This window comes from Petaurus breviceps, unplaced genomic scaffold, assembly GCF_028583685.1.
Source record: "Petaurus breviceps papuanus isolate PSGF00001 unplaced genomic scaffold, PetGlider_PUasm1.0 90881, whole genome shotgun sequence".
In the NCBI taxonomy this organism is placed as follows: Eukaryota; Metazoa; Chordata; class Mammalia; order Diprotodontia; family Petauridae; genus Petaurus; species Petaurus breviceps.
Genome location: NW_027187369.1, coordinates 12,217,511 through 12,244,223, shown reverse-complemented (window position 1 = coordinate 12,244,223; position 26,713 = coordinate 12,217,511). Strand labels below are relative to the sequence as shown.

Here is a 26,713-nt window from a genome sequence, read left to right as displayed (position 1 = left end):
GGAAACACAATCAGAACAACTCAGGATCTATCACCTTCCACACTGTGGGATTGAAGGGCTTGAAATACGATATTCCAGAGGTCAAAGGAGCTAGGATTAAAACCAAGAATCACCTACATAGCAAAACTGAGTATCATGTCAGGGGAAAATATGGTCATTCAGTGGAATAGAGGACTTTCAAGCATTCTTGATGATAAAACCAGAGTTGAATAGAAAATTTGACATTCAGATACAAGAAGCAAGAGAAGCATGAGAAGGTAAACAGGGAAAAGAAATCATAAGGAACCTATCAAAGTTGAACTACTTATATTTCTACGTGGAAAAAATCATAATTGTAACTTATGAAACTTTTCTCAGTATGAGAATAGTTGAAGGGAATAGAAATATATATGTATACACAATTATATATGTCTATATAGGAGGGTATATGGGAATATGAATACATATGTGAGTGTGTATATATGTGTACAGGTATACATAGACAGAGGGCACAGAACCAGTTGAATAGGAAGGGATGATACTTAAAAGGTGAAATTAAGAGGTGAGAGAGGAATATAATGAGAGGAGATGGGGAGAGACAGAATGAGATAAATTATCTCATATAGAAGAGGCAAGGGAAAACTGTTACAATGGAAGGGAAGAACGGGAAGGCAAAAGGGAATGAGTCAACCTTATTCTCATTGAACTTGGCTTAGGGAGGGAATGACATACACACTAAATAGGGTATCTCACCCTACAAGAGAGTAGAGGGCAAGGGGAAGAGAGGGGGCATGATGGAAGGGAGGGCAGGCTGGGGGGGAGGGAAGTCGGAAGCACCCACTTTTGAAAAGGGACAGGATCAAAGTAGAGAATAGAACGAGTGGGGGTGGAATAGGATGGAGGGAAATATAGTCAGTCTTTCACAATATATCCACTATGGAAATGTTTTGCATAGCTGTCCATGTACAACCTATATTGAATTTCTTATCTTCCCAGTGAGGGTGGGTAACAAGGGAGGAAGGGAAAAAAATCTGGAATTCAAAGTTTTTAAATCAAATGTTTAAAAATATATATTTTATTATTATTAATTATTATTATTATTTTACATGTAACTGGGAAATAAGATATACAGGCACTGGGGCATAGAGGTCCACCATGCCCTACTGGAAAGTCAGATGGGGTATGGGAGAAGATATGGGAGAGAACAGATTGGGGGAGGGGATATTCAGTGGAATTACTGTTTGGGGGTGTTGGGTAGGGAAAAACGGGGAGAAAATTTGTTACTCAAAATCTTGTGGAAATGAATGATGTAAACTAAAAAATAAAAGAGAGAGAGAGAGAGAGAGAGAGAGAGAGAGAGAGAGAGAGAATGCTTGAAAGTCCTCTATTTCATTGAATGACTATATTTCTCCCTGAAACATGAAACATGATACTCAGTTTTGCTGGGTAGGTGATTCTTGGTTTTAATCCCAGCTCCTTTGACCTCCAGAATATCATATTCCAAGCCCTTCAATCCTTCAGTGTAGAAGCTGCCAGATCCTGTGTTATCCTGATTGTGTTTCCACAATATTTAAATTGTTTCTTCTTGGCTGCTCATAATATTTTCTCCTTGATCCGGGAACTCCGGAACTTGGCTATAATATTCCTAGGAGTTTTCTTTTGGGGATCTTTTTCAGGAGGTGATTGGTGGATTCCTTCAACCTCTATTTTTCCCTGTGGTTCTAAAACATCAGGGCAATTTTCTTTGAGAATTTCTTGAAGGATGATTTCTAACTTCTTTTTTTGATCACAGCTTCCATGTAGCCCAATAATTTTTAAATTATTTCTCCTGGATCTATATTTCCAGGTGTGTGGTTTTTCCAGTGAGATATTTCACACTGCCTTCTATTCCTTCATTTGTTTGGATCTGTTTAACAGCATCTTGATTTCTCATAAAGTCACTAGCTTCCCTTTGCTCCAATCTAATTCTGAAGGAATGATTCTCTTCAGTGAGCTTTTGAGATTCTTTTTCCATCTGGCAAATTTGGCTTTTTAAGGCATTCTTCTCCTTGTTGCCTTTTTGAGCCTCTTTTGCCATTTGAGTCAGTCGATTTTTTAAGGTGTTATTTTCTGCAGTCAGGTCGTTGACTCTCTTTTCATGATTTTCTTGCATCATTCTCATTTCTCTTCCCAATTTTTCTTCTACTTCTCTCATTTGGTTTTCAAAATCCTTCTTAAGCTCCTCTATGGCCTGTAACCAGTTCACATTTTTCTTGGAAGGTTTTGGTTCAGGAGTTCTGATTTCATTGTCTTCCTCCCATTCCACGCTTTGATACTTGTTGTCCCCCAAAAAGGAATCTAAAGTTGGATTGCTCTGCTTGCTTTGCTTCCTTTGCTCGCTCATGTTGCCACTCAATTATTTGACTTTTGAGCTTTTTGCCACAGTAGAACTCTGCTTCCAGAGAGGAGAGCTTTGTCCCAAATCACTGGGGTTTTCTCAGCGGACAGAACTATTAGTTGGGTGCCCTCTATGAAGCCTCCACTGGCTCTGGCACCTGGTGCCCAGCCCAGGACCTCCACCCTAGACAGCAATCCAGATCCAAGCCAGTTAAAGCAAGAGTGATTACTCTCTGAATGGTCTCTTGGTCCCCCTACAATCTTCAGGCCAGGAACTCTGAAGCAGCCATGCGGTGGAGGCCATTGCACCTCAGCCCCTTCTCCCTCCAGGGGCAGAGGCTGGACTGAACTACCAGACCCCCTGTTCCCAAAGTCCACTGACCTCTCACTTCGTCTTTGGCATTTATGGATTGATAATTCTGGAAACTGCCACAACTGCTGGAGATCCACTCTCCCAAAGTCCCTCTAGCTGCTGCTGGTCAGGCACCCTGGGGCTAAAACCTCGAGCTCACTCAGGGCTGGGGTCTGCTCCCAGCATGCTGCGATGAACCCTTCCTGTTCACCTGCCAGGCTGTCTTCGGCGGGAGGTTTGTTTCTCTCTGTCACTTTGTGCGTTTTGTAGCTCTAAAATTTTAGAGTCGTTTTTTATAGGTATTTGAGGTGGTTATGGGGGGGAGCACAGGAATTTTTCCTGCTTGTATGCCACCATCTTGGCTCCTCCCCCCAAATTGATCATCCTAGTGGTGGGAATTTCAGGCTGGAGTTGGAGTGGGAGAATGTGGGGGGGGCATCCAAGGAGAGAAAGAGACCTTTCAGAGTAGATGAGCCCTTGCGGCACCTTTTATGTCATATTACACAGCCATCTACTCCACCATTAGGTATGGCGAGCCATGATTCCTATTCCCTTAGGGACAAATAGACCTGGCCTTTCCTTCTAGCAAGTTGAGAACAGTCAAACACATCCAAGATCTGTGATCTCATCATTGTGGAAATCCCCCTCCACTAATGAAAATTTCAACCTATCTGTAATTTAGTAGATAAGCCCTAGAGTTGCTGGAAGCTTGGGCCCATGACCACAAGCTTAGGAATGGCAGAGGTGGGATGTGAAGCAGGGACCTCTGGCTCCAGGACCAGTTCTCTAAGTCACTTATACTATGACGACTCTCACTCTATAAATCTCTAATCTTGTAAAGTAATAGATCCTTGAAGTATTGATGATGATAATAACCATAACAATAGCTAATATTTCCATGGCACTTGATAGTTTGCAAAGCCTATTGCATACAAGAGCTCCATGAAGTGGGCAGTGTAAGCATTAATTTTCCCATATTATGCCTTTGCAAAGCCCTTTATGTATGTCTAATCTCATGGGAGCCTTACAGCAATCCTATGAAGTAGATGTCATTATTATACTCACTTTACAGATGAGAAAACCAAGGCCCAGAGGGGTAAAGGAGCAAAGACCGCAGGTCACAAAACTAGAGATAAGCCCTGAATCTCATAGATGGAAGGGAACTTCTAGTCCCTTCTAGTCTAACTCATACCCAACAGGAATCCCCCCTCTATAACATACCCAACAAGTGATGGTCCAGCCTCTGCTTGGAGACCTCCAAGGAAGTAGAACTCAGCACCTCTTAAAGCAGCCCATTTCACTTTGAGACAGTTCTCATTGTTAGGAAGTTTTTATTGACACGCAGCCTAAATTTGTAATTCCCCCTCCCCCCCGCCCCAGTTGCTCCTAGTTCTGCTCTCTAGGGGCGAATAGAATCTTCCTCATGACAGCCCTTCAAAAAATAGTTATCATCATGCCCAGTCTGAGCCTTCTCTTATCCAAACTAAACATCCCTAGTTTCTCCAACTGATTTTTATATGGGTTCAAGGCCCTTTGTCACCTGCTATACTCTTATGCCTTATTTCTGCTATGACTATAATTTGAGGCCTTAATATTTTATTTTGGGCAGAGCTCCAGCAGATGTCTGGATAACTCCCATTACTATCATACCAGGCTGCTGATGTTTCCTGAACTCCTCATCTATTTTCTTTTTCTGTCCAAGAGTATTGATTACAAAATTGATTTTTTTGTCTTCCTGCCTTTCTATGTATGCCTAGGCTCCCTGGCATGAGTCTACTGTCATACTATACAATGCTACCCCACTCTCCTTTGCCTAGTCTGTTTCTTTCGAATAAGCCATATTCCTACCGTGAGTTTCATCCCACCTGAGGCCATTTGCTTCCTTATATTAGGATCTCTAAGTTCTCTTGCTATTTCCCCAAGTTTTGGGCACTTAAGTACAGACAGTGAGGACTTTGCAATTTTCAGCAGTTTGGGCTATTTGGTATATGGCCTACTTGGCAGTACGGTCTACTTGGCAATATGGCCTGGTTGGTGCTCCCAGTACGTCATTACATAGCCTGCCTTCATCTTTTTGCCGAGGTTCCCTATGCCTGGAATACGCTCTCTACTCTTACTCTTATTAGGTTTCTCAGAATCTAGAACATCTTCAGGACTCATTTTGGGAGCCACCTGCTACATGAAGATTTTCGTATTCTCCTACTTTTGACACTCCTCTCCTCACCCCCAATATCACTTGGTATTTACTTTCATGTATACATACTGTTGCCACCAAAAATGTGAGTTGTTGAGGACAGGAACATTTTCACTTTTGTCTTTCTATCCTCAACATTTAGGATAGTTCATGGTGCATAATAGGCACTTAACAAATGCTAGTTAATTGACCAACAGCCCAATGTGGAAACTGAGGCCCAAAAAGGAAGCCATTTGTCTCCAATTTGAGTGGTTTAGCCTAGAGGCTAAGGGCTGGAGACCAGGTTTTCTTAACTAACCCTCAAATAGATGTTAAACTTGGACATTGCTGAAACTTAGCTCACGTACAAATATGCTAATTAGTTTGTGGTTAATCTGGCAGGAGGGACACTAACGTAACCTGCACCAGATAAAAGGACCAATGAAAAAAGGATGCACTAAGCAAACCTCTGCAGCCCTTGGAAAGCTGCAAAGACGGAGAAATCGCCATTTCTTCCTTCGATATTGCTGCCTAGTATCTGGCCTCTTGTTTTGGATGGTTTCACTTATAGTTCTCAGGCCTAATGGAGCCTATGGGGTATGAAGAGAATACCTTTCTCCTTGGCAGTCATATTTCAATGAGCTATTTTAATAGTGCCATGAGGTTAGCGTCATGGCTCCCAGATCCCATTGGAAGAAATGAATTATTAGGAGGGTGGGTGACTGACTCAGGATGGGAGAAGTTATAGGAAGAACTGAAATGAACACCCACAAACTTGCTGGGTTTCCCCTTTTCTAGTACTTGCTACCAAACTGGAACCCCAAAATGTGATTGGACCAACCAGAGGAACTCCAAGGTCCATCCTGGCTTAAAGACACAATAATCCTAGGAAAATCAATGATGCTTCCAGTCAAGTGGTCAATGTATGCACATTTATGCTCTTTAATGGGAAAAAAACCAATAACATTTCCATGGTGTCTCCATGTTTACAAAACACTTTACAAACATCTCTTTGGATCCTTACTATGACCCTGGAAGGTAGGTGCTATTTTTGCTCCCGTTTTAGAGACACAATCAACAACAAAAACGGTGTCTCGGAGTGGCCCAAGTAACTGGCCCAGGGTCACAGAGCTAATAAATTTGGAGGCAGGATTCAAATCCAGGTCTTTCTGATGTCAAGTCCTGTCCTCCCATACAACACTGCTTTGATGATGAGGCAGCCTCTTCACAGATTACTGGGGAGTGAATAAAAGAACAAAGATGTCTTATAAAAATGCTGTTCTTGTCCTCCCCGTTCCAACCCCCCTGGTCCCCTCCCCAACACCTGCGTTGGGTTTTTTTCAGCCAAACATCCTCATGGTTGCATCTTACCTGGACTCCATTATGACTACAAAGCACAGATTTGCCAAGCAGCTTTCCAGAAAGAGGACTGTAGTCTATGACTGGGGAGTGTGTGTTTCACTAGCTTTCCCTTATAAGGCTCCATCACCTTGCCTGGTACCTTATTAGTTCAGAAGCACAAATAAACTGAGCTTAACAGCCCAGACTAGGAAATAATACATAATGGATGAGACAGAAAGAGCCTTAGAACACAGGAGGTCAGAACTCAGATCACAGAGGGGCCTTGAAACACCGAATGTCAGAACATAGAGCATGAACCCATGCTTATGACTCTGTAAATGAAAGCATTTGTCCTAGGTGATCTCAAAGGCCCTTTATGGCTTTAAATCTATGATCGTAAGGACACTTAAAGGCTGATGAGTTCAGATTAATTACAGCAACTAATCTTGGTCCCCCAAATGATTGCACATAACACTTTGTGGAGGGGTCCTGGGACTTCCCTGAGGGCACAGTGTTTCATAGAATGTCAGATGTCATCACTTTGTTAGTTGTTTTTGTTGAATTGTTTTTCTTTTTTATAAGGGAGGATTCAGTGAGGTCAGGCAGGGTATAGCAGGGAATGATTGGGGTGAGGAAGTCAATTCATCCATGAAACTTAAGAAACACAGAACATCAGAGCAGGGGGGCAATTTCACAATCATCTAGGCAAACATCCTTATTTTACAGGTAGAAACTGAGGCCCAGAAAAGTTGGGTAGAACTCCATTCTTCTGCACCAGGTCGATACTATTTCTAATATCATCATACAATCTGATGATACATTGCTGTTTGGTATAGACACCAATCTCTCTATTAAAAGTGCTGGGCAGGGCGGCTAGGTGGTGCAGCGAGTAGAGCACTGGCCCTAGAGTCAGGAGGACCTGAGTTCAAATCCGGTCTCAGACACTTGACACAATTACTAGCCATGTGACATTGGGCAAGTCACTTAACCTCAATTGCCCTCCAAAAACAAACAAACAAAAAGTGCTGGGCAGCTTTGCTCATTTGATGCAACAGGAAAGCAACATCAGCAGCCAAGCCAGGACTCCAACACAGTTCCTTTGACTCTCAGGAGAGTGTAGTGACCCTTTCATTCTTCTACTTTGCTCCACGGTTGGAAAGAAACCGTTTTTGCAAACTAGAAAATGACAGCCTATTATTAGGAGGTACTTTAGCCATCCCTTCAGCCTCAACATTCAGTTACCTTACTTTATAAGCAAAGAAATTATGTGTCTATGACCTTATTAGGACATGTTTGTTAATCACTTGAACTTACTCACCCAGCCTGGCTTTGTTGGATGAAATTATGCCAAGGTTATATACTTTATCCATGCCTAAATTCACATGGACCACCATAAAATCTCCAGATTTCCTGGTGGAAGGAATCTCAGAGGCCATGGAATCATAGGCTAATAGGATCATAGATTTAGATCTGGAATGAACCTTAGAAACCATCGAATGATTCCAATCTAACCCTCTCAAGTTTCAGATAAGGAACCTGAGGCCCAGACAACAGTGACTTGTCTAGGGTCACACAGGCTAGGATTCTAAACGAGTTTCCCTGCTTCTAAATCCAATGTTATCTACTGCCCAATGAACATTGACTTTGAAGAGAAAGTCCATGAAAAGAGCATCCATGAGCTCTTCCATCCTTCCCAAGCCCCAAGCCAAGCATTAGCATGCAATGCTTCTCACTATTCTGGAAGCTCATGGCCAAATTATGTGTTTGTTCAAAGCCCCTGAAAATAGCCAGTGGTAGATACCTTTCCTCGACGTTCTCTTCAGGGGAAGTTGTAAGTTCACCCTCATAGTTCTCTTCTGTTACATTCTGCTGAAGATTTAACTCAGATCTGAAGTTTTCATCTGAAATGACATCAAATCAATATGGGAATTAAAATACTAACCTCATAAGTGGCCTCAATGAGTCATTTTCAGTGATGACACAGGGCATAGTATTATGATGTATGGCAGGGAAAGTAAATATAAATGGCTGGCCAAGGGTGCCTGGCATTTTCCTGAGTTGGCCTGATGTTCAGGCAAGGACTTTTGGCTACTCCTTTCAAAACTTAGCATTCAAAGAAATTAAATTCTCTGAAGGACCAGGAGAAAAATCTGTGTATTATAGGCTGGGCTGCAAATGGCATCAATTTCTATGATATCTGATACTGAAGTAATAATACAATTAGAGAAGGACAGCGTCATCACAATCCAGATAATTGGTCCAGATGACTCAACCATTTTCTACAGCCCATCCATCCAGGAAGACCTGCTTTCAGGTGTGCTGGTGAGTCATTACAGCATTCACCCTTTAGATTTTGCAACAGAAGTGGTGGAAGGTCCAGCTCAAGTGAAACAGACCAAGAGCCACCCTGAGAGCTTGTCTGAGATGGAGGCCCAGCTGCTGTCTCCCATGTGCTCTGAGCCAACCGAAAGGAAACGTTCCGTTTCAATCAAGTGGGCAATAAAAACATTCTTCCATTTGCATTGCCGTTAGTCCTGGGGCAAGTCCAAGTCTCAACACCAAGAACATACATGGGAAGAAGACGAGGAGCCTGAATTTGTTCCAACAGAGGCTCTGAAAGAAATTATATGTTAAGTTAAAAAAATAAATTTAGCTGTTACTTAGCTCCAGGTGTCTTACCAGGGCTGATACTGTGTTGAAACCTCTTACAGCAGAAGTACTTTATCCACTGCTTCTTTACATTGTCCTTAAAGACACAGTGGACCACAAAGACAAAACATCCTATATCAGGCAAAGAAAGGCAAAGGAAGAATTAGTGGGTTCACCAGCTCCATCTCACCGATGTGGTCTTTGAACAGTGTCAGGGCTGTCCCATGCCCTTAATGCGAGGCTGGGGGACATACTGTATCTAGCTCTGCTTGTTTTGGGGGATTCTATGGGTCAGGGATTCGCCCACAAATCCCGTCATGTCCTTTGGCCTTTTTTTACTGCCCACACAGATTGGTACAGTAATGGATTTGGAAACAGAAGACCAGGCCTATCTAAGTTACTATCATACTGTACAACTAAACCCATTATGCATTCTAGTACCCTTCTTGGGGTAGTCTAAATTATTTCTAAGGGAAGGGTGATGGTGTGAATTTATGATATGCAAATTTCTTAAACTCTGATAAAAGTGAGTGCCATTACTAGCCCTGACTACCTAAGACCAACTCTCCTCCAACTCCATACCCCTGCCCCCCCAATCATCCTTTCCCCTATAGGATCCCCACTTCAATGGCAGAGCATCTAGTACAACCCTCATTTTCTAGGCATAGAAATAGAGCAAAAGAGACAAAATAATACAACCAAGATGAACACAGAATTTATTTTTGCGCTTTTTTTTTTTTGGAGGGGAAAGGCAGGGCAATTGGGGTTGTGACTTGCCCAAGGCCATACGGCTAGTTTTTGTGTTAAGTGTCTGAGGCCAGATTTGAACTTAGGTCCTCCTGACTCCAGGGCCAGTGCTCTATTCACTAAGCCGCCTAGCCACCCCTCTCTATTTTCTATTTGTTCTCTCTACCTATTTTTGGTCAAAAGACCTGGTTGTTGGCCCATCTTCTGCCAATGCTCACTGCTCTCTGGGTCTGTTTTCTCCCTCTAATCAAAAGAATAACTATGAAGATCAATGTAGATAATTAAAATATGCCACAAAAATAAACCATAAATTATGATGCCAGGAACTCGTATTTACTATTTGCCTTTGTTATTTTAAATGATTCAATGGCTTTGGGTTTTTTTTTTTTAAAGTAGAAGTTCTTGAGTTTCTAAACAGCTTGAGAAGACACCTGGGGCATATGGCCAGGTCCCTAGTCCGAGCTCCATACAGTTTCCTTATCTGGAAAGTGAGGAAGATTTTGCATCCTATGCCTTTCTATCTAAGTGGGTTTTGAGGAAGCTGTGCTGCTACTTTCCATCTCTAAGAAGGATTTAACAAATACGTACCCCACCCTCTCCACTAGGGGAATTCCTAAAACAAACCTGTCTTGTCTCTTTGGCCCTGTTTGATCCTTGACCTAAACTGGTCTTGTATTGAAAAGGTTTTATTTAGTTGGGTAGGGAGATGTTTGCTAAACACTTTCCCTTAACTGGTTGCTTTTTTTCTTAAGTCCTAATATTGTTCTCTCAAATAATGTTACCAGCTCCCCCTTCTTTCTTTCTCCATGACACAGAGGCTTAAGATCTATCTAGGCCTAACATATCTGTCCTCCTCGTGCCTTCTGAGAAAACGAAGGAAGAGCAGAAGAAAAGGAGGCCTGAGGTAGGAGCAGCAGGTGGTCCTATTTGGGGATCATAAGGTCCAACTCTTCCATGGCGTCAGAATGTTAGAGCTGGAATTCTCTCTGCCTGAATGACTTGTTGTTTCCCAGCCATCACCCCCATCAGTGGGGAAGCTGAGACCCAGAGATGGGCACTGGTCATTGAGGCTCCATTTATAGAATCATAAAGTTTATCTGTCCTTTACAGAATGAGAATGTTACATCTGAAACCTCACTTGCCCTAGAATGATTGTAACATTATTGTTTTCTCTAACCACCCCTTAAAAGTTGGGAAACTGAGGCCTAGGGAGGAGGGGCCCAGTGCTTATTAAAGGCTCTTAGACTTAGTAAATATCAATCTACTCTAAGAATCAAAATGTTAGAGCTGAAAATCAAACTGACTTTTAGAATTACTATTCTTGCTCTTTGCCTACTTTACTCCTACCCCCCCGACAGGTAGGGAAACTGAGATCCACAAAAAGGGGCAGTGGTTGTGGTTGTCAAGGCTGGCTAGACTACATCTGTCTTCACAAAGAATCAGAGTGAGGACTAGAACTCACACCAGCTCTAAGAGAAGGACTATATACCCTTGCTCTTTCCCTACCCCTCTAAAGGTGAAGAAACTGAGACCGAGGAAGGGAAAGGCAGTAGATGTCAAGGTTACACTTCTTCACACAATGAGAATGTTAGAGCTAGAACTCTCACTTGCCCTAGAATGATTTTCATTTTGCCCAGCCCTCTCCCCACTATTACAGATGGAGAAACTGAGACTCAGGGGTGCCAAGACTATACATAGAATCATACAGTTCATCCCCTTCAAAGAATGAGAATGTTAGAGCTGGAACTCTCACTAGTCCTCGAATGACTAAAAGCATTGTTGTTTCCTCCTCCCACCCACCACTCAGCCCCAGATACATATAGGACAGTGATTATATCAAAAGATTTCAGAAGGTAGCTCACGACAGCCAAGAACTAGATCCAAGTCTTCTGCCTCCTTCTCAAGCTCCCAGTGGAATAACAAAAGGCAATTTGCTAAGTCTGCTGTCATTCCCACTTGTCTCCCATCTTCAACCATGCATCAGATTAAAGTGACGGCAGGCTAATAAAATGAATTTCAAGAAATGCTGGGAAATCTATATACTGTGGCTTGGACTACGATTGCTTTTCAGACTTATCCCCATTCTCCTGAATAATTACATGGTTCAAATCTTCAACATCTAACAGATGCCCAGTTGTCAGGCCAATCAATACATACTGAAACATTCAGCATACAGTGGCAGCTCCCTTGCCTTTGAGAACATCAGACCTCTACTAATGGCCTTCATCATGCTTCATCATGTCATGTTCTCCAAGGCTAGTAGCCTTGGAGAACATGTACACTCTGGTAGGCATCAGATGTTAATAAGCCTGGCCAGGCTGGGAGCGTGGGCCCAAGGACCAGCCCCATATCTCTCAGCAGACTGGCTGCACAGAGTAGTAAATCTTTCAGCTATAGCTACACTCAGGATCTTTTTCTAAGTGTCAACACTGAAATCACAGGTCACAATGGCCAAAAGAATTCATCACCTTGCACCCAATCAGCCAATGACTTTGAGACATAATAGACTTCTTTTTTTTCCCTTTTTGGAGGGGGGGAGGCAGGGAAATTGGGGTTAAATGACTTGCCCAAGGTCACTTGCCCACTGCTAGTAAGTGTTAAGTGTCTGAGGCCAGCTTTGAACTCAGGTCCTTCTGACTGCAGGGCCAGTGCTCTATTCTGCTCTATTCACTGTGCCACCTAGACACCCCAACATAATAGACTTCTTAAAGGCAATGGGAATAAGCATCAGGCCACTGAACTTACAATAATTTATAATTGGTATAACTGGTCATTCCTTTCTTTCTTTCTTTCTTTTTTTTTTGCTTTTTGGAGGGGGAAGGTAGGGCAATTGGGGTTAAGTGACTTGTCCGAGGTCACATGGCTAGCTTTGTGTTAAGTGTCTGAGGCCGAATTGGAACTCAGGTTCTCCTGACTTCAGGGCCGGTGCTCTATTCACTGCGTCACCTGGCCACCCCATAACTGGTCATTTCTAATAAACATAAGCTTTCAGCTTTGCCAAGTGCTTTACATTGTGGTCAACTCATACTTACCTTGAACTATGATGAAAAAGGGAAAGAAATACAAAAAAAGGATCCTCAAGGGTCTCCAGGCAAAAAAGGCCAGGCCCCAGATGAAACCAAGCAGGATGGTGAGCCTTGTGGTACTCCCGAGGTTATCAAGTATCATCTTTCCTAGAATTTTAAGCCTCTCTATTTCTGTGTATTTGGTTTGGAAAAAAACAATGAAGATCATGCAGAGATCTACAAAGAGCGTGAGGCCAAAATAAGCCACGATGAAGATGTAGAAGGTCAGATCGTCTTGAATCCAGCAGCTATGGGAGAAACATAGGCAGAGAAAGGGGGAAAAGATGTCAACTAGAGGAAAAATAGAACTGGAAAGAATTTCTAAAACTGTTGAGTCTGGAATACATCCCCCCCACCCCGCCCATTTTACGGAGGAGGAAAATAAGGTCCAGAGAGAGGGAAGAACTTGCTGGAAGTCACATCAAGGTGGTACTAGAACTCAGGCCTCCAGACTCCCAGTTTAGGGCTACAGCACGAAGATGGCATTTATTACCTCAATTACCTCACACTTATTAGACAGGGCTGAATGTAGGACCTTTGAAGTCCAACCTCCTCTCTGTTATAGGCTATGAAACCAAGGCCCAGAGAGGGTTAAGTCGCTTGTCCCAAGTGGCCAAGCTGGGTTTAGAAAGCCAGGTCAGGTCTGGGAACTCCCCATGCACTGCTTCTTCTACTAGTGCCCAGAACAATACAGAGCTAACTAGTTCCTTCTTTGAAAGTTCACGCTCAGCGTTGGAAGGGATTTCAGAGGCTGTCTTAAACATAACTGAAAAGTGGCCGTTCCAGTTCTTGAAGATTTACAGTGAGGGGGAAGCCACTTCCTCCTAAGGTAGCCCTTCCACTCTGGGACAGATCTCAGTGCTAAGAAAAATGACCCTGACAAACCAGGCCAAAATTTGCTTCCTTACCATTTCTACCAATTTTTGCTCCCATTTCTGCCCCTAGGGCCTAACAAAAACAAGCTGGATCCCACTCCATTTTCTCGGATACAGTGAGACTGTCAATGGTAATGAAGACACAATGGAAAGAGAACTGAGGAAGAACATGTTGTTTTATGTGAATTTCAAACCTCCCACTCCAGCCGTGACAGGGACAAAAGGAAACACAAGGCCCTAAGGGGGTGATGGACGGTGTTTTTCTATTAAGAAGTGTGCAGTGGTGCATGTGTAACATCTCCAATTACGTATCAGAGGCATTCATTAATCATCTCTCTATTGTGGGGGACATGGGTACAAGACCAATTTAATATAATAGCCAACACTCTTGTAGCCTGCTGGTCCCCCTTTCCTCTGCAGACCCACAAAGCAACATTTGTATCTCACTTTAAGGTTTTTTGAATCATTTCCCTCACAACCTCACAATAATGATCTCCATTTTACAGGTGAGGAAACTGAGTCAGAAAGAGAAACCTAGAAACTTACTATGTTTTCAAGTAACAACAACAACAACAACAACAATAGCTAATATTTATATAGCAGTTACTGTGTTAAGCACTTTACAAATTATCTCATTTGATCCTCACAACAGCCTGGGAGGTAGGCACTATTATTATCATCCCCATTTTACAGGTGAGGAAACTGAGGCAAACAGGTTGAAATGATTTGCCCAGGGTCACACAGCTAGTAAGCTTCTGAGGCTGGATTTGAACTCAGATCTTCCTGACTCTGGGCCTAGCACTATATCTAACTGCATCACCTAAGTGCCTATTTCATGAGGGTGCTATCATCTAGAAGAGAAAACACAAGTAGCAGCAGTGGAACTGGATGTTGCAAGAGGCAAATAGAAGTCTGACATGACAAGACATAGGTGTGTCATCTGAGGCCTGGCATGGCTGTGTATGAAGAAACTTGCCCCCAAGGTGGCATCAAACTCTGGACAGCTGTGTTCGAGTCTCTCCTTTGTGTGACCACTCCATTGACCATTGACCTTCCTGGACTAGGTTAATCTAAGAGGCTGAAATCTGCGTCTCTGAAAATTTCTACTGTTACTTTTTCTGCCCTCTGGAACCAAGTAAAATGAGGCTAAGCCTTCTCTCACAAGAGGGTACTTCAAATATATAATAATAACTGATATTAATAACTAACATTTACATAGTGCTTTACATATATATAAGATAAAAAGATCACATATGTACACCTGGAGAGATCTCAGAGGCCATCTTTTTCAGATGAGGAAATGAGGTTCAGAGAAGGTTATGTGACTTGCCCAGGGTCATACTGCTTTCAAGTGTGTAAGGTAAGATTCAAATCCAGGTCTTCCTGGCTATAGGTCCAGCATTTTACCCACTAAATCTTCACTGCTTCTGCTCAAAGACAGCTATCATATGCCCCCCTGAGCCTCCTCTTTTTCAGGTTAACCATCTGGGGATGGTTCCTTTAGCCAATCCTTGTAGAGCATAATCACCATCCCAGTCCCCCTAAAATGTGGCTTCTAGGACTGAATACAGCACTCAAAGTATGGTCTGACTTGTATATCCTTAGCCTTGATTAGACCACTATAACTAGGTAGGAAGGCATGGTTACGGGGGATGAGAAATGGAGCACAGGAGGCAGGGATGGAAGGGCCAATTGTGTTTTGTCCCAGTGGAAAGAGCACTTACCTAATCAACAAAATCAGTCATCCTTGAAACTACTAAAATCTGGGAGATCAGATCGCCACTTACGTTAGCCACTACAAAGACCCAGTGGGGGTAGCTAGGTGGTGCAGTGAATAGAGCACCAGCCCTGGAGTCAGAAGGACCTGAGTTCAAATACTACCTCAGACACTTGACACACTTACTAGTCGTGTGACCTTGAGCAAGTCACTTAATCCCAACTGCCCTGCCTTCCCCCCTCCAAAAAACAAAAGAAAAAAAAAGACCCAGTATACCCTTTCCCTTCACAGGTGTCTCCTGCCACAGCCCACACAGTTTCATTCATTCATTCAAGACACTTATACTTACGATATTTTGGACATCTTCGGAATGCCAAAAAAAATCCTCTTTAAGATGAGTACAATCACGATGGTGACTCCTGGGGCTCCTAGTGGGGAAGCAGGTTGGGGGAAAGATGAACAAAAGAAGTCCATATTAGAGAGAGAGAGAGAGAGAATAGTTTAAGAAACCTCCCGCCATGTTAAATGAGTCACAGATGGATGGGCATCAGAACACCATTGTTTGTGGATTCTCCAAAGCTAAACATTCTGAGGAGGAGTTTTCCAATCTGCTAACAAAAACAGTGGGCCAACGGCTCAAACATAGCACCCACAGCTTATTACAAACAACAGCCGTGCCAAAAAGCAACTTGGCAGTGGGTGCACTGGGATGCGGATTTTCATCAAGGATTTCTTCCTCCAAAGTAGGGCTCCCTAATTTTCTCCTTTGGGACACTGCTTCCAGGCAGGCCCTTGTGCCTCTGGAGGCCTGCCAGGCCACTTTGAAAAAAGGGAATAATCAACTCACCAAGTGATCACTTGAATACTCTTTCAGCCTCAGTCTCCTTAGCTGTAAAATGGCTATAATACTCCTGGCACTGTGAGATAGCATGGCCTGGTGAGCAAACAACTGAACCTGGGTTCAAGTCCTGCCTCTAACTGGTTGTGTGACCATGGACAAGTCACTTAATCTCTAAGTTGCAGATGACATGCTGACCTACCTCAGAAACTCCCATAGTTTCTATATGGGGAATTTCAATGAAATCATAGACCAAATAAAAAATCTTCTAAGACTTTTTTTTTCTTGTTCCAAGAACTTTGAGGCATACATTTTTTTGCACATAATCATGGGATATGAGATTTTAAAGAGAATTGGAGAACATCTAGTTCAATGACCTCATTTTACAGAAAAGGAAACTGAGATCTGGGGAGGGAAAGGTTACACACAGGTATTTAAGAGCACAGATGGGATTAGAGCCCAACTCTCTTGATTCCAAAACCAGTATTTATTCCCCTATACCATAGCATGCTATAAGCTATTTTAAAAGCTAGTCTAAGATGCTAGTGAGAATCTTATGCCTCGAGGTGGTGGCAGTGTCAAAGGAGAGATGGAGGTATATGCGAGAGGGTTATAAAAGGAAAATCAACAGGCAATATTGATTGGATATGGAAGGAGGCTGGGTTAGAAGGTGAGGATGACATCCAGGTTGCAAGCCTGGGTAGCTGGGAGGTTGGTGTTCCCCTCAACAGTAACAGGAAAGTTAGGAAGAGGGAAAGATGATGAGTTCTGTTTGGGATACACTGAGTTCCAGATATCTGAAAGGCCCAAGATCAGCAGAGAGGTCAAGGCTGGAGAGCTAGACTGAAAATCATCAGCACTGAGATGATAATGGAATCCCTGGGAGTTGATGAGATCAACAAGTGACATAGTATAGAGGGAGAAGAGAAGGTGGTCCAGGACAGAGCCTCATCCAACAAATGAGACTAAGAAGGAAGGGGCTGATGAACAGAAGAATCAGGAGAGCGCCACACCAAGAAAACCTAGAGATTTGAAGCTCTCTAGGCCTCAGCTTCCTCATTTGTAAAATGAGACAGCTGATCCAGATCAGGGGTCCAGATCAGGGGTGCAGATCAGGGGTCTAGATCAGGAGTCTAGATCAGAGGTCTAGATCAGGGATCTAGATCAGGGGTCCAGATCAGGGCTCTAAACCCACAGGCTGCAGTTTGCTGAAACCCAAACTAAATGATGTCTAAGGTTCCTTCTAGCTCTAAATCTCCTATCCTTTGAATCCATCCATTTAACCAGTTCCAAATCCATTTCACTCTAGTACTGTCTAATCCTTATCTCTGCATCTTTGGAGAATGGTATGAGATACTCTGCAGGCAGCTAGGTGACACTGCAATGTATCCACAATGAGCCACTGGAGTCAGGAAGACGAGTTCAAATCCTGCCTCAGACACTTCCTAGCTGTGTTGACCCTGAGCAAGTCACTTTATCGTGTTCACCGCAGTTTCCTCATCTGTAAAATGAGCAGGAGAAGGCACTCCAGTATATTTGCTAAGAAAATCCCAAATGGGATCACCAAGAGTGAAATGACCAAACAACAACAGAGACACTTTGTCAAGTAGATAAGTCCAAGGAAGTGACTTGCCCAAGGAAGCATAGCCAGTAAGCAGTAGCACAGCTAAAAAGCACTGAAGCTACCATATGAATTCAGATCTCTCAACTCCAGATCTGACATGCTTTTACTATGCTGGTCTTTTCGAAGGCAGTCCAATTTAGTGGAAAGTGCACTGTACTTGGAGAAAGGGAAAATCTGTCAAATGAGGATAATGATGTCTGACCTTGTCAGTCCCCTGCTCATGGAGTTGCCTTTGCTCCTTCTTACCTTGAGGATAAAATACACTCTTGAGTACTCTTCACTATCAGGCTAATTACATGGTATTCCCTTTCCAGGTATGGGGGACCTGTGGCCTCAAGACCACATGTGGTCCTCTAGATCCTCAAGTGCAGCCCAGATGGATTCAAAGGGCCATGTTTGAGGACCTAGAGGGCCACATGTGGCCTCGAGGCTGCAGGTTCCCCACCTATGCTATAGACATATCCTCATTTCCAGCCAATCTGGCCAACTCCCTGTTCCCTGAACACAGCTTTCTATCTCCTCCTTCTGTCTCTCATGCAGTCCTCTGGAAACATTGAAGCATAGCACAAATGGGACCTATTAAGGAACTTGAATGGAGGGACAACAAAATGGAGGGACGGCTTGAGACCCAAAGCTAGTGGCATTTTTACTTACCCCAGCCAACCATGAAAAAGCTACGTAGGTAATTTTTCGCATAAATGTTGAGTGTTCTGAGAATACAAAGGTACAAGTGGATAGCTTCCAGGGCCGTCCAAGTGAAGGATGAGATCACAAAATAATGAAGGAGCAGAGACATGATGACACAGAGGCCAGAGTTGTCTAAGGTTGCCGACCAGGAATTAGCCAGAAACACCAGGTTTAGCATTAGCAAAGAAGAAAACAAATTTATCAGGATTTTGCATGTACAATCTTGACGAAGTTCGCTAAAAGGAAGAAAAAAATGAGTAGAATTTAGCTGGAGTTTCCACAATTTGTTTTAGCTTGCTTTTTAAGTGCTACTGATGGCTTTTTTATTTTTCTTTGAATATCAGTTATTTTCAGCTACACCACTCCTTTCAATCAGTGAGCTTTACTCTGTAACACAAGTTCTTAGTCTTTAGAGTATCCTGGACCTCGTGGGCAATCAGTCCAGTGAAGCCTATAGACCACTTCTCAGAATTAGGTTTTTAAATGTATAAAATATGTAGGATTACAAAAGAAACCAATTATATTGAATTCAGTTATCAAACTATGTTTTAAACAAATTCACACACCTCAGATCAAGACCTTGATTTATAACTAAGACCAAAAAAAATCAGTAAAGAAAAACCAGTAGACACGTTGTTTACATCTGACCATGTCTATCAGAGTTCTACACTCATAGCTCCCCATTTCTCCAAAGGAGAAAGGAAGCAACATTTCCTCATCTATTCTATGAGACCAAGACTGATCATTAGAATTACAAAGTATTCATCCCTGTACATTTTTAAATGGTTTTCATCTGACAGTCATCCTTTTTTAATGCAAACTGGGGATTTCATCTGTATGGGGAACTTTGGGTGTAGAAATTCCCTCCAGTGCTGCTCAGCAGCAACTGGTCTATAATTTACAATCTTAGACAATTGCCAAGGACACACAGAAGCTAAACAAGCAGTCCCACAAAGGCAAGACTTGATCCCAGGCTTGCTGACTTTACCTACCTCACCATGCTGTCTCTCTTTTATATTATGCCTGTTGAATACACATGCACATAATATATATGAATATAATGTATACACACATGTTTATGTGTATGAGTGTGTATATACACACATACACACATTTTTGTCATTCAGTCTTTTCCATTGTGTCTGATTCTTCACGACCCCATTTGGAGTTTTCTTAGCTCCTCGTGCAGCTCATTTGACAGATGAGGAAACTGAGGCAAACAGGGTGAAGTGAATTCCCCAAGCTCACACAGCTGAGGCCAGATTTGAACTCAGGAAGATGAGTCTTCCTGACTCCAGGCCCAGCACTCTATGAAGTGCCACTTAGTTGATATACATTTACATTCATAGCAGAGGTGGCTAGGGGGCACAGTGAATAGAGCACCGGCCCTGGAGTAAGGACGACCTGGGTTCAGATCCAGCTTCAGACACTTAACACAAAAACTAGCTGGGCAAGTCACTTAACCTCAATTGCCCTCCAAAAAGCAAACAAAACAAAACAAAATAAAACATATACATTCATATATGCATGTATACATGCATACAAGGCAACAGAATATAACCAAAAGAGCATGGAACTTAGAATGAGTTGACTTGGGATACTCAACAGCTGTGTGATCTCTGGACAAGTCACCTTCCCCCTTTGTGACTCAGTTTGGTCCTCTGTAAAATGAGATCAGTCATATTTGTTTCTCCAGCCTCACAGGGCTATCGCTAAGAGAAGGCACTCTGTAAGCAGTAAAGCACTCTACAAATGTAAAAAAGCATTTTTCAGGAGAGATTGGAATGGAAAAACATTTATTAAGCACTTTCCAAGTGGAATCATGCTTGGTTGTCTGTTGCAATGGTCAGAGTTCTTAAGTCTTTCATGGTGCCTTTCTTTTACAATTTTATGATCACGGTAATTTTGTAATCATTATTTTCCTAGTTCTTACTGTACTTTGCATTAGTTCAATACAAGTCTTCCTAGTGTTCTCTAAATCTGACCTGTCTGTCATTTCTTATGGTACAAAACTATTCCATTACGTTAATATACCATAATTTGATCAGCCATTTCCCAACTGATGGACACCCCCACACACATATCCATATACTTAGTTTGCAGTTTTTTTGCCACTATTAAAACATCTACTGCAAACCTTTTCATACATACAAGTCTTTTCCTCTTTCTTCAATATGTAGACCTAGAAGCAGTATATTGTAAGGTCAAAGGGTATACACATTTTAGTGATTTTGGGGCATAGTTGTGAATTGCTTTCCAGAATGGTTGGATTGATCCACCAACAGGGTATTAATGTACCTGTTTTCCTGCAGCCCCTCCAACATTTGTCATTTTCCATTTATGCCATCTTTGCCAAACTAATGGGTATTAGATATAACCTCAGAATTGTTTTTAATTTGCATTTCTGCTAGTATTAGTGATTTGAAACATTTTTTTTCATATGGTAAGTGATAGCTTGAATTTTCTTCTTTTGAGAACTGTCTGTCCCTATCTTTTGACTGTTTATGTAGGGAAGAATAGCCCCCGTTTTTATTGAATCAGTCCCCCATACATCTACATATCTGACCTTTATTAGAGAAGTTTGCTACAAAGATTTCTCCCTAGTTAATTATTTCCTTCTAATTTTAACTACATTGATTTTGTTCCTGTAAAAAGTTTTCAACTTTATATAGTCATATTTTTATCTCCTGTGATTCTTTCTGTGCTTTGTTTATAACTATTACCGTGCTTCCCCGATAATAAGACCTATCCCGAAAATAAGCCCTCCCCTTACTGTGTAAGATTCCTCTAAAATAAGCCCTCCCCCCGAAAATAAGCCCTATTGAGATTGCTACTGTAGTGAAGGTGATCCCCTGCGCTACACGCTACATTACGGTACCCTCTGTATGCACCGTCCCCCCCCCAGTGAAATGCACGCCGCACTCCGAGCTGCATCCAATCAGAGCTGCAGCAGGGAGCGCGTCATCCTGTTCTTTCCCAGTGATTTGCTTATTGAATAAAGGTACATTTTTTTGTTCACATTTACCTGTTTATTAAAATTGCTGTCAATGTTCATTAAAATAAGCCCTCCCCTGAAAATAAGCCCTCTGGTGTTTTTCTGTCCAAAAAAATAATAAGACAGTATCTTATTATCGGGGAAACACGGTACTTTATCTATAGTTGTGCAAAGTGCCTCCTTCCCTGCTCCTCTAATTTGCCTATTATGTGACATTTTATATCTAGGTCATGCATCCATTTAGAACTTATTATGATATGTGGTATGCTGGTCTGAACTTAATTTCTATTGGAGTGATTTCCAGTGTTGTTAAGTGTTTTTGTTCAATAATGAGTCCTATTCTTAATGCTAGGGGTTCTTGGCTTAATCAAATACTGTGCTTCCATGTCTGTTTGTTTCTGGACGTTGTGTACCTAATCCATCTTTAATTTTTTACTTACTTCCAAATAATTTTTGATAGTTACTGCTTTATAGTATAGTTTGTGATCTGGTACTGCTGGATACCCTTCTTTCTTACTTTCTTTCCCCCATTATTTCCCTTAAGATTCTTGACCTTTCGTTCCTCCGAGTGAATTTTGTTATTTTGTTTTATTCTTCTATAAAGTAATCCTTTTAAGTTTAATTTGTATGGCGTTGAATAAGTACATAAATTTGAGTAAGAGAGTTATTTTTATTACGTTGGCGTGACCCATCCATGTGGAATTAATATCTTTCTAATGATTTAAACCTATTTCTCAAAAAAGCGATTTGTAGTTGTAGTCATAGAATTCCTTGGTAAGTGGACCAATTACCTACAATCCTGTAACGATAATGAAGACACCCTGCTTGTCCCTTTTAATCAGGGCTCTTTACACTGTAGCCTTATTTGAAACCATAATTACTACCATTGCTTTTTCAAATTCACAGGAAGCATAAAATATTCTGCTGCAGAGAGGGCGGAGCCAAGATGGAGGAATAAAGGCAGGGATTCACCTGACCTCTCTCAAATTCCTATCCAAAAACCTTTAAAATAATGCCTCACAATAAATTCTGGAGGGGCAAAACCCACAAAAGGATGGAGTGAAACAATATTTCAGCCCAAGACAAGTTACTTGGTCAGCAGGAAAGGTCCAGCTCACTGGAATCAGAGGGGAAATGCAAAACAGTACAAGCACCCTCTACCTGCTCCCTTAAGCCAGTGGTGGACTGACAGGAGCCTACAGCGGGCCTTGGAGGCAACTGAATTTGCAACAGCAACTTCCGGCTTCCAGAGCTCCCAGACTGACTGTAAGGGGATCAGACAACCGGTCACAAGATTACAGGGAACCCTTAGCTGGCACTAGACCTGCATTCAGGAAGACCAGAGTCCAGATGTGGCCTTAGATATTTACTAGTTATGTGACCCTGGGCAAGTCACTTCACCTCTGTTTGCCTCGGTTCCCTCATGTATAAAATAGGGATAATAATAACATCTAACTCCCAGGGTTGTTATAAGATGAGATGATATTTGTAAAGTACTCTGAAAACATTAAAATGCTATATAAATGCTAGCTATTATTACTTTTAGGTACTCTGAGGTACTGAGGCCTGCCCCCACTTCTATCCCTACCTGAAGTTGAGTCTAAACCATGTCAAATATTTAAATTAAAAACTGAAACCAAAATATTTGCAGCAAGTCTCTCTGATAAAGACCTTATTCCAAAATCCATCCATACACATACAGACGTGTTACGCATATAGAATTGATTCAAATTTATACAAACAAGAGTTGTTCTTTAAAAGATAAATGGTCTAAAAACAGGCCCAACAACCACATGAAGGATGCTCCAAATAACTAACAATAAATAGAGAAATGAAAATGAAGGAAACTCTTACTACATCACACCCATCAGTCTGGCAAAGGTCTCAGAAAAGGAAAACGACAAATGCTAGAGGGGCTGCAGGAAAACACAGAGCTGAGAGCCTCTCCATCCAAAAAGTCACTGAAGTCACTGAACTGTGCATACTCTTTGAGCCAGTTATATCACTACAAGTCCTAAATCCTCAAGAGATCAAAGAGGAAAAGGAACCAAATGTAGAAAAATATTTGCAGCAGCTCTTTTTGTAGTGGCAGAGAAGTGGAAACTAAGGGACATCTCCCAACTCTGGGGCTGGTACTCTTACTTGCTGAGCCACCTGGCTGCCCCAATGCTTGTTGATTTTAAAAAATGTTTTTAAACAAGGGGCAACCTTCACCTCCCAAACCAAACAAAACAAGTGTATTCCATGATATTATCCAAATTTTGGAAGTTTCTCAGGGTGTAGGTACAATCTAAGTTTTACCCAACCAAGACTGTTTAACCCTATAGAAACTGGCCAAGTGTTTTCTTGGATTTTTTTCCCCCGTTTACCTTCTGTCCCCTGACTTAACAGTCCAATTATATTTAACTCAAAAAATGCTTGCTGATCAACAGAGTCCTACTTTGCCTAACCTTTTAAAACCTGCCCACTTCACTTTTCAATTGGTCAGACCTCTTTTTTTGTTCTCTGCCCTTGAAATGTGCATAGGGAAATAGCATTAATGATACAGTGCTATACACAGGCACGCAGAGACAAGATTGCAAGTACTTACCGAAAAGCTAGATAAATCGCTATTGTAGCTCCCAGAAAAACAGAAGAGACTCCAAATCCAGAATATGAGAAGCTCATTATTATCTGTTCATGGAATGGATCCATCTCAGGGTCGCACCGATCCTAAGGAACAGAATACATTCATATCAGAGATTCAACATGGGAGACCTGGGGCAAAATGGTGTGGGCATCTCAAAAGGGGAGGCTCTTGGGGTCTGCCATTAGTCACTTCTGCCATCACCATTCATGGATTGTTTTTTTAAGCAGTGGACTTGAAAACCCAGCTCTGTTCCTTAATTACCCTCAATACTCCCCCTGGGCAACAATTTAGGCCAACAAATTAGGACCCACCTTCCTACCCTCCAATTAGAAAGGATCTCCAGTTACAGAGTATATGTATATGTGGATGGATGAATGGATTACACACACACACACACACACACACACAGTTGCAGAAGTCACCTTTGTCCAGTAACCTGGAGAGGCACGAAGCAGAGCTGTGTCATAGAAGCAGGAAGTGGCAAAATTTAGGTTATCTGCCTTCAATCCAGTGCCTATTATACTGTACCACAATGCCTTCCTAATATAGGTATGAAGGATGTTTCACTTCCAGGCTAGCTCCATGAGATAACAGAATGTTGGAGTTAGAAGGTACCTTAGAGGTTATCTATTCCAACTCCTATATCTTTATAGATGGACGTTAAAAAGCTTTCACGGAAGACAAAATGTTTGATTTGGGCCTTAAAGAATGGTAGTGATGGCTTTTGGTTGTGATGGAGGGAAAGTTCAGGTGTAAGGTGATGAAAGGAAGGTATTTCAGGTTCAAGGTCTTAACACATGTGAAGATGCAGTGATCAGAAAGCACAGAACATGATTAGAGAACAGAAAATGGTCCATTTTAACTAGAGTGACAGTGGAGCATGTAAGTAGAAGGAGAAAATGGTAAGCCTGAAGAAGTAAGCTGAACCAAATTGTGGAGAATTTGAATGCCAGTCTTACGAGTTTGCATTTTGTTTTCTATGTAGCAGGAGGCCATTGAAGGGCTTGAGGCTGGGGCATGATGTGGTTAGCTTTACTAATTTGGCAGTGGTGGGTAGAAAATACTTTCAGTGGCACAGGTGGGAAGCAGTAGGGGACTTTTTAAACTAGAGCAGAGGATGCTATGGTATGGTAGGGAGGGTACTAAAAATCCTGGGGATTCTGGTTGTGCCCCCCTAACCACAGTCCAGTAGAGGGGAGCCAGATTTATCCTGGGGCACCTCAGCCCTGGGATAGTAAATTTCCAGCAATAATTTCATGTTTATCATTCCATCTACATCTTTGAATATTTCTTTCCGGAGCTTTAGGTTTGATCTACCCCAGGGCCTTGGAGACCCCAAAGCAACAGCTTTTACCTATACAAAAGTTTCTTCTGTGACTCAGCTTACATGCAAATGTTGTTTCCAATTTAATGACATTTGCCTCAATTCTCTCTGGGAAAGATTCATGGCCAACTTACCAGGAAGATTCCAAAGTGAGTAAGATGATTACACCAACAGACTGTATAATTGACATCAGTTTTGTTTACTTCACAGCCTGATGAATTCCATCCACCTAGTCCATCTGCAGGACACAGAAGGGAATTTCAAAGCAATTTCATTTTTCTCAGAAATGTTTAGCTTTGCATTGGGCAAACACCATGTGAAACGTGTGTTAATGATGGGTATTGTCTGGTAGGATGGTGAAATGGTTCCATAACTTAAAACTGAAATCCGATTAAGTCTAAAAGGCAAATAAGTCTAAAAGACTGTGGGGACTTAGTATATGGAAGAACTCTGGATTTCACTTTTCTGGTTTTGGTATTAAGCCTCTTTAGCTAGAGCCCACTACCACATACAAGTGATGGAAGGAAGGCTGGTCTAAAAGACAACGGAGAGAAGGAATGAGAGGTTCTTGGAGGTTGGGAAGGAGCTGTGGGGCTGGGCCTGGACATTTGGCATTCTTTGGGGGCAATGGAATGGGCCTCTGAAGTACTGGGAGCTGCTCTTTGGTCCCTGCTAATCTGGCCTAGGGGAACCCTGTGGGTCAAAAATTTCTTTGTGGGGTGGCTAGGTGGCACAGTGAATAGAGCACTGGCCCTGGAGTCAGGAGGACCTGAATTCAAATCTGACCTCAGACACTTAACACAAGAACTAGCCATGTGACCTTGGGCAAGTCACTTAACCCCAACTGCCCTCCAAAAAATCAAAAACAAACAAAAACTAAAATTTCTTTGAAGCCAAGCCCAAATCGCACATTCCAGGGCCCTGGATGGCTAGGATTTCCACGCCCTCTTGTCAAAATCAAATTACCTACCTCTGAATGTAAGGGGGACCAGAACGTACATGGAGTAGAACCTTAGAAAACAGCTGCAGAACAAGCACTTCTCCCTAGAAAGTGCCCCTTTAGACCGACTCCATGCTCTCTACAGGCTCAGGAAGCAACATGACTTCCCAGAAGATGGCATTTATGCATTTTTATACAGCCATTCTCAGACTTCTTGCATTAGTTAGAGGTGAGAAAAATGGTGGCTAGGGATCTTTCACAGATTGTGGGTGACCCCGACGCATAAATATAGGAACCTACTACCCCGTGTTTCCCCGATATTCCTCTAAAATAAGCCCTCCCCCGAAAATAAGCCCTATTGAGATTGCTACTGTAGTGAAGGTGATCATTACGGTACCCTCT

At 42.2% G+C, this 26,713-nt stretch overlaps 2 protein-coding genes across 2 annotated transcripts in view; both read right to left on the bottom strand.

The window, feature by feature from the left end:
- Nucleotides 1-26,713, bottom strand: part of VGLL1 (vestigial like family member 1) — a 286,608-nt gene that overhangs the window by 142,119 nt on the left and 117,776 nt on the right. The gene's annotated exons all lie outside the window — the stretch shown is intronic.
- The window catches only part of LOC138150700 (adhesion G-protein coupled receptor G2-like), a 55,523-nt gene continuing 34,617 nt past the window's right edge, over nucleotides 5,808-26,713 (bottom strand). The window contains exons 3-10 of the mRNA XM_069074141.1: nucleotides 25,506-25,609; nucleotides 24,009-24,130; nucleotides 18,391-18,659; nucleotides 15,624-15,702; nucleotides 12,650-12,930; nucleotides 8,901-9,002; nucleotides 8,023-8,122; nucleotides 5,808-6,115 (exon numbers count right to left, since the gene is read on the bottom strand). Of these exons, the coding sequence (XP_068930242.1) occupies nucleotides 6,106-6,115; nucleotides 8,023-8,122; nucleotides 8,901-9,002; nucleotides 12,650-12,930; nucleotides 15,624-15,702; nucleotides 18,391-18,659; nucleotides 24,009-24,130; nucleotides 25,506-25,609 (1,067 nt within the window). The 3' untranslated portion in view covers nucleotides 5,808-6,105. The remainder of the gene's footprint in view (nucleotides 6,116-8,022; nucleotides 8,123-8,900; nucleotides 9,003-12,649; nucleotides 12,931-15,623; nucleotides 15,703-18,390; nucleotides 18,660-24,008; nucleotides 24,131-25,505; nucleotides 25,610-26,713) is intronic.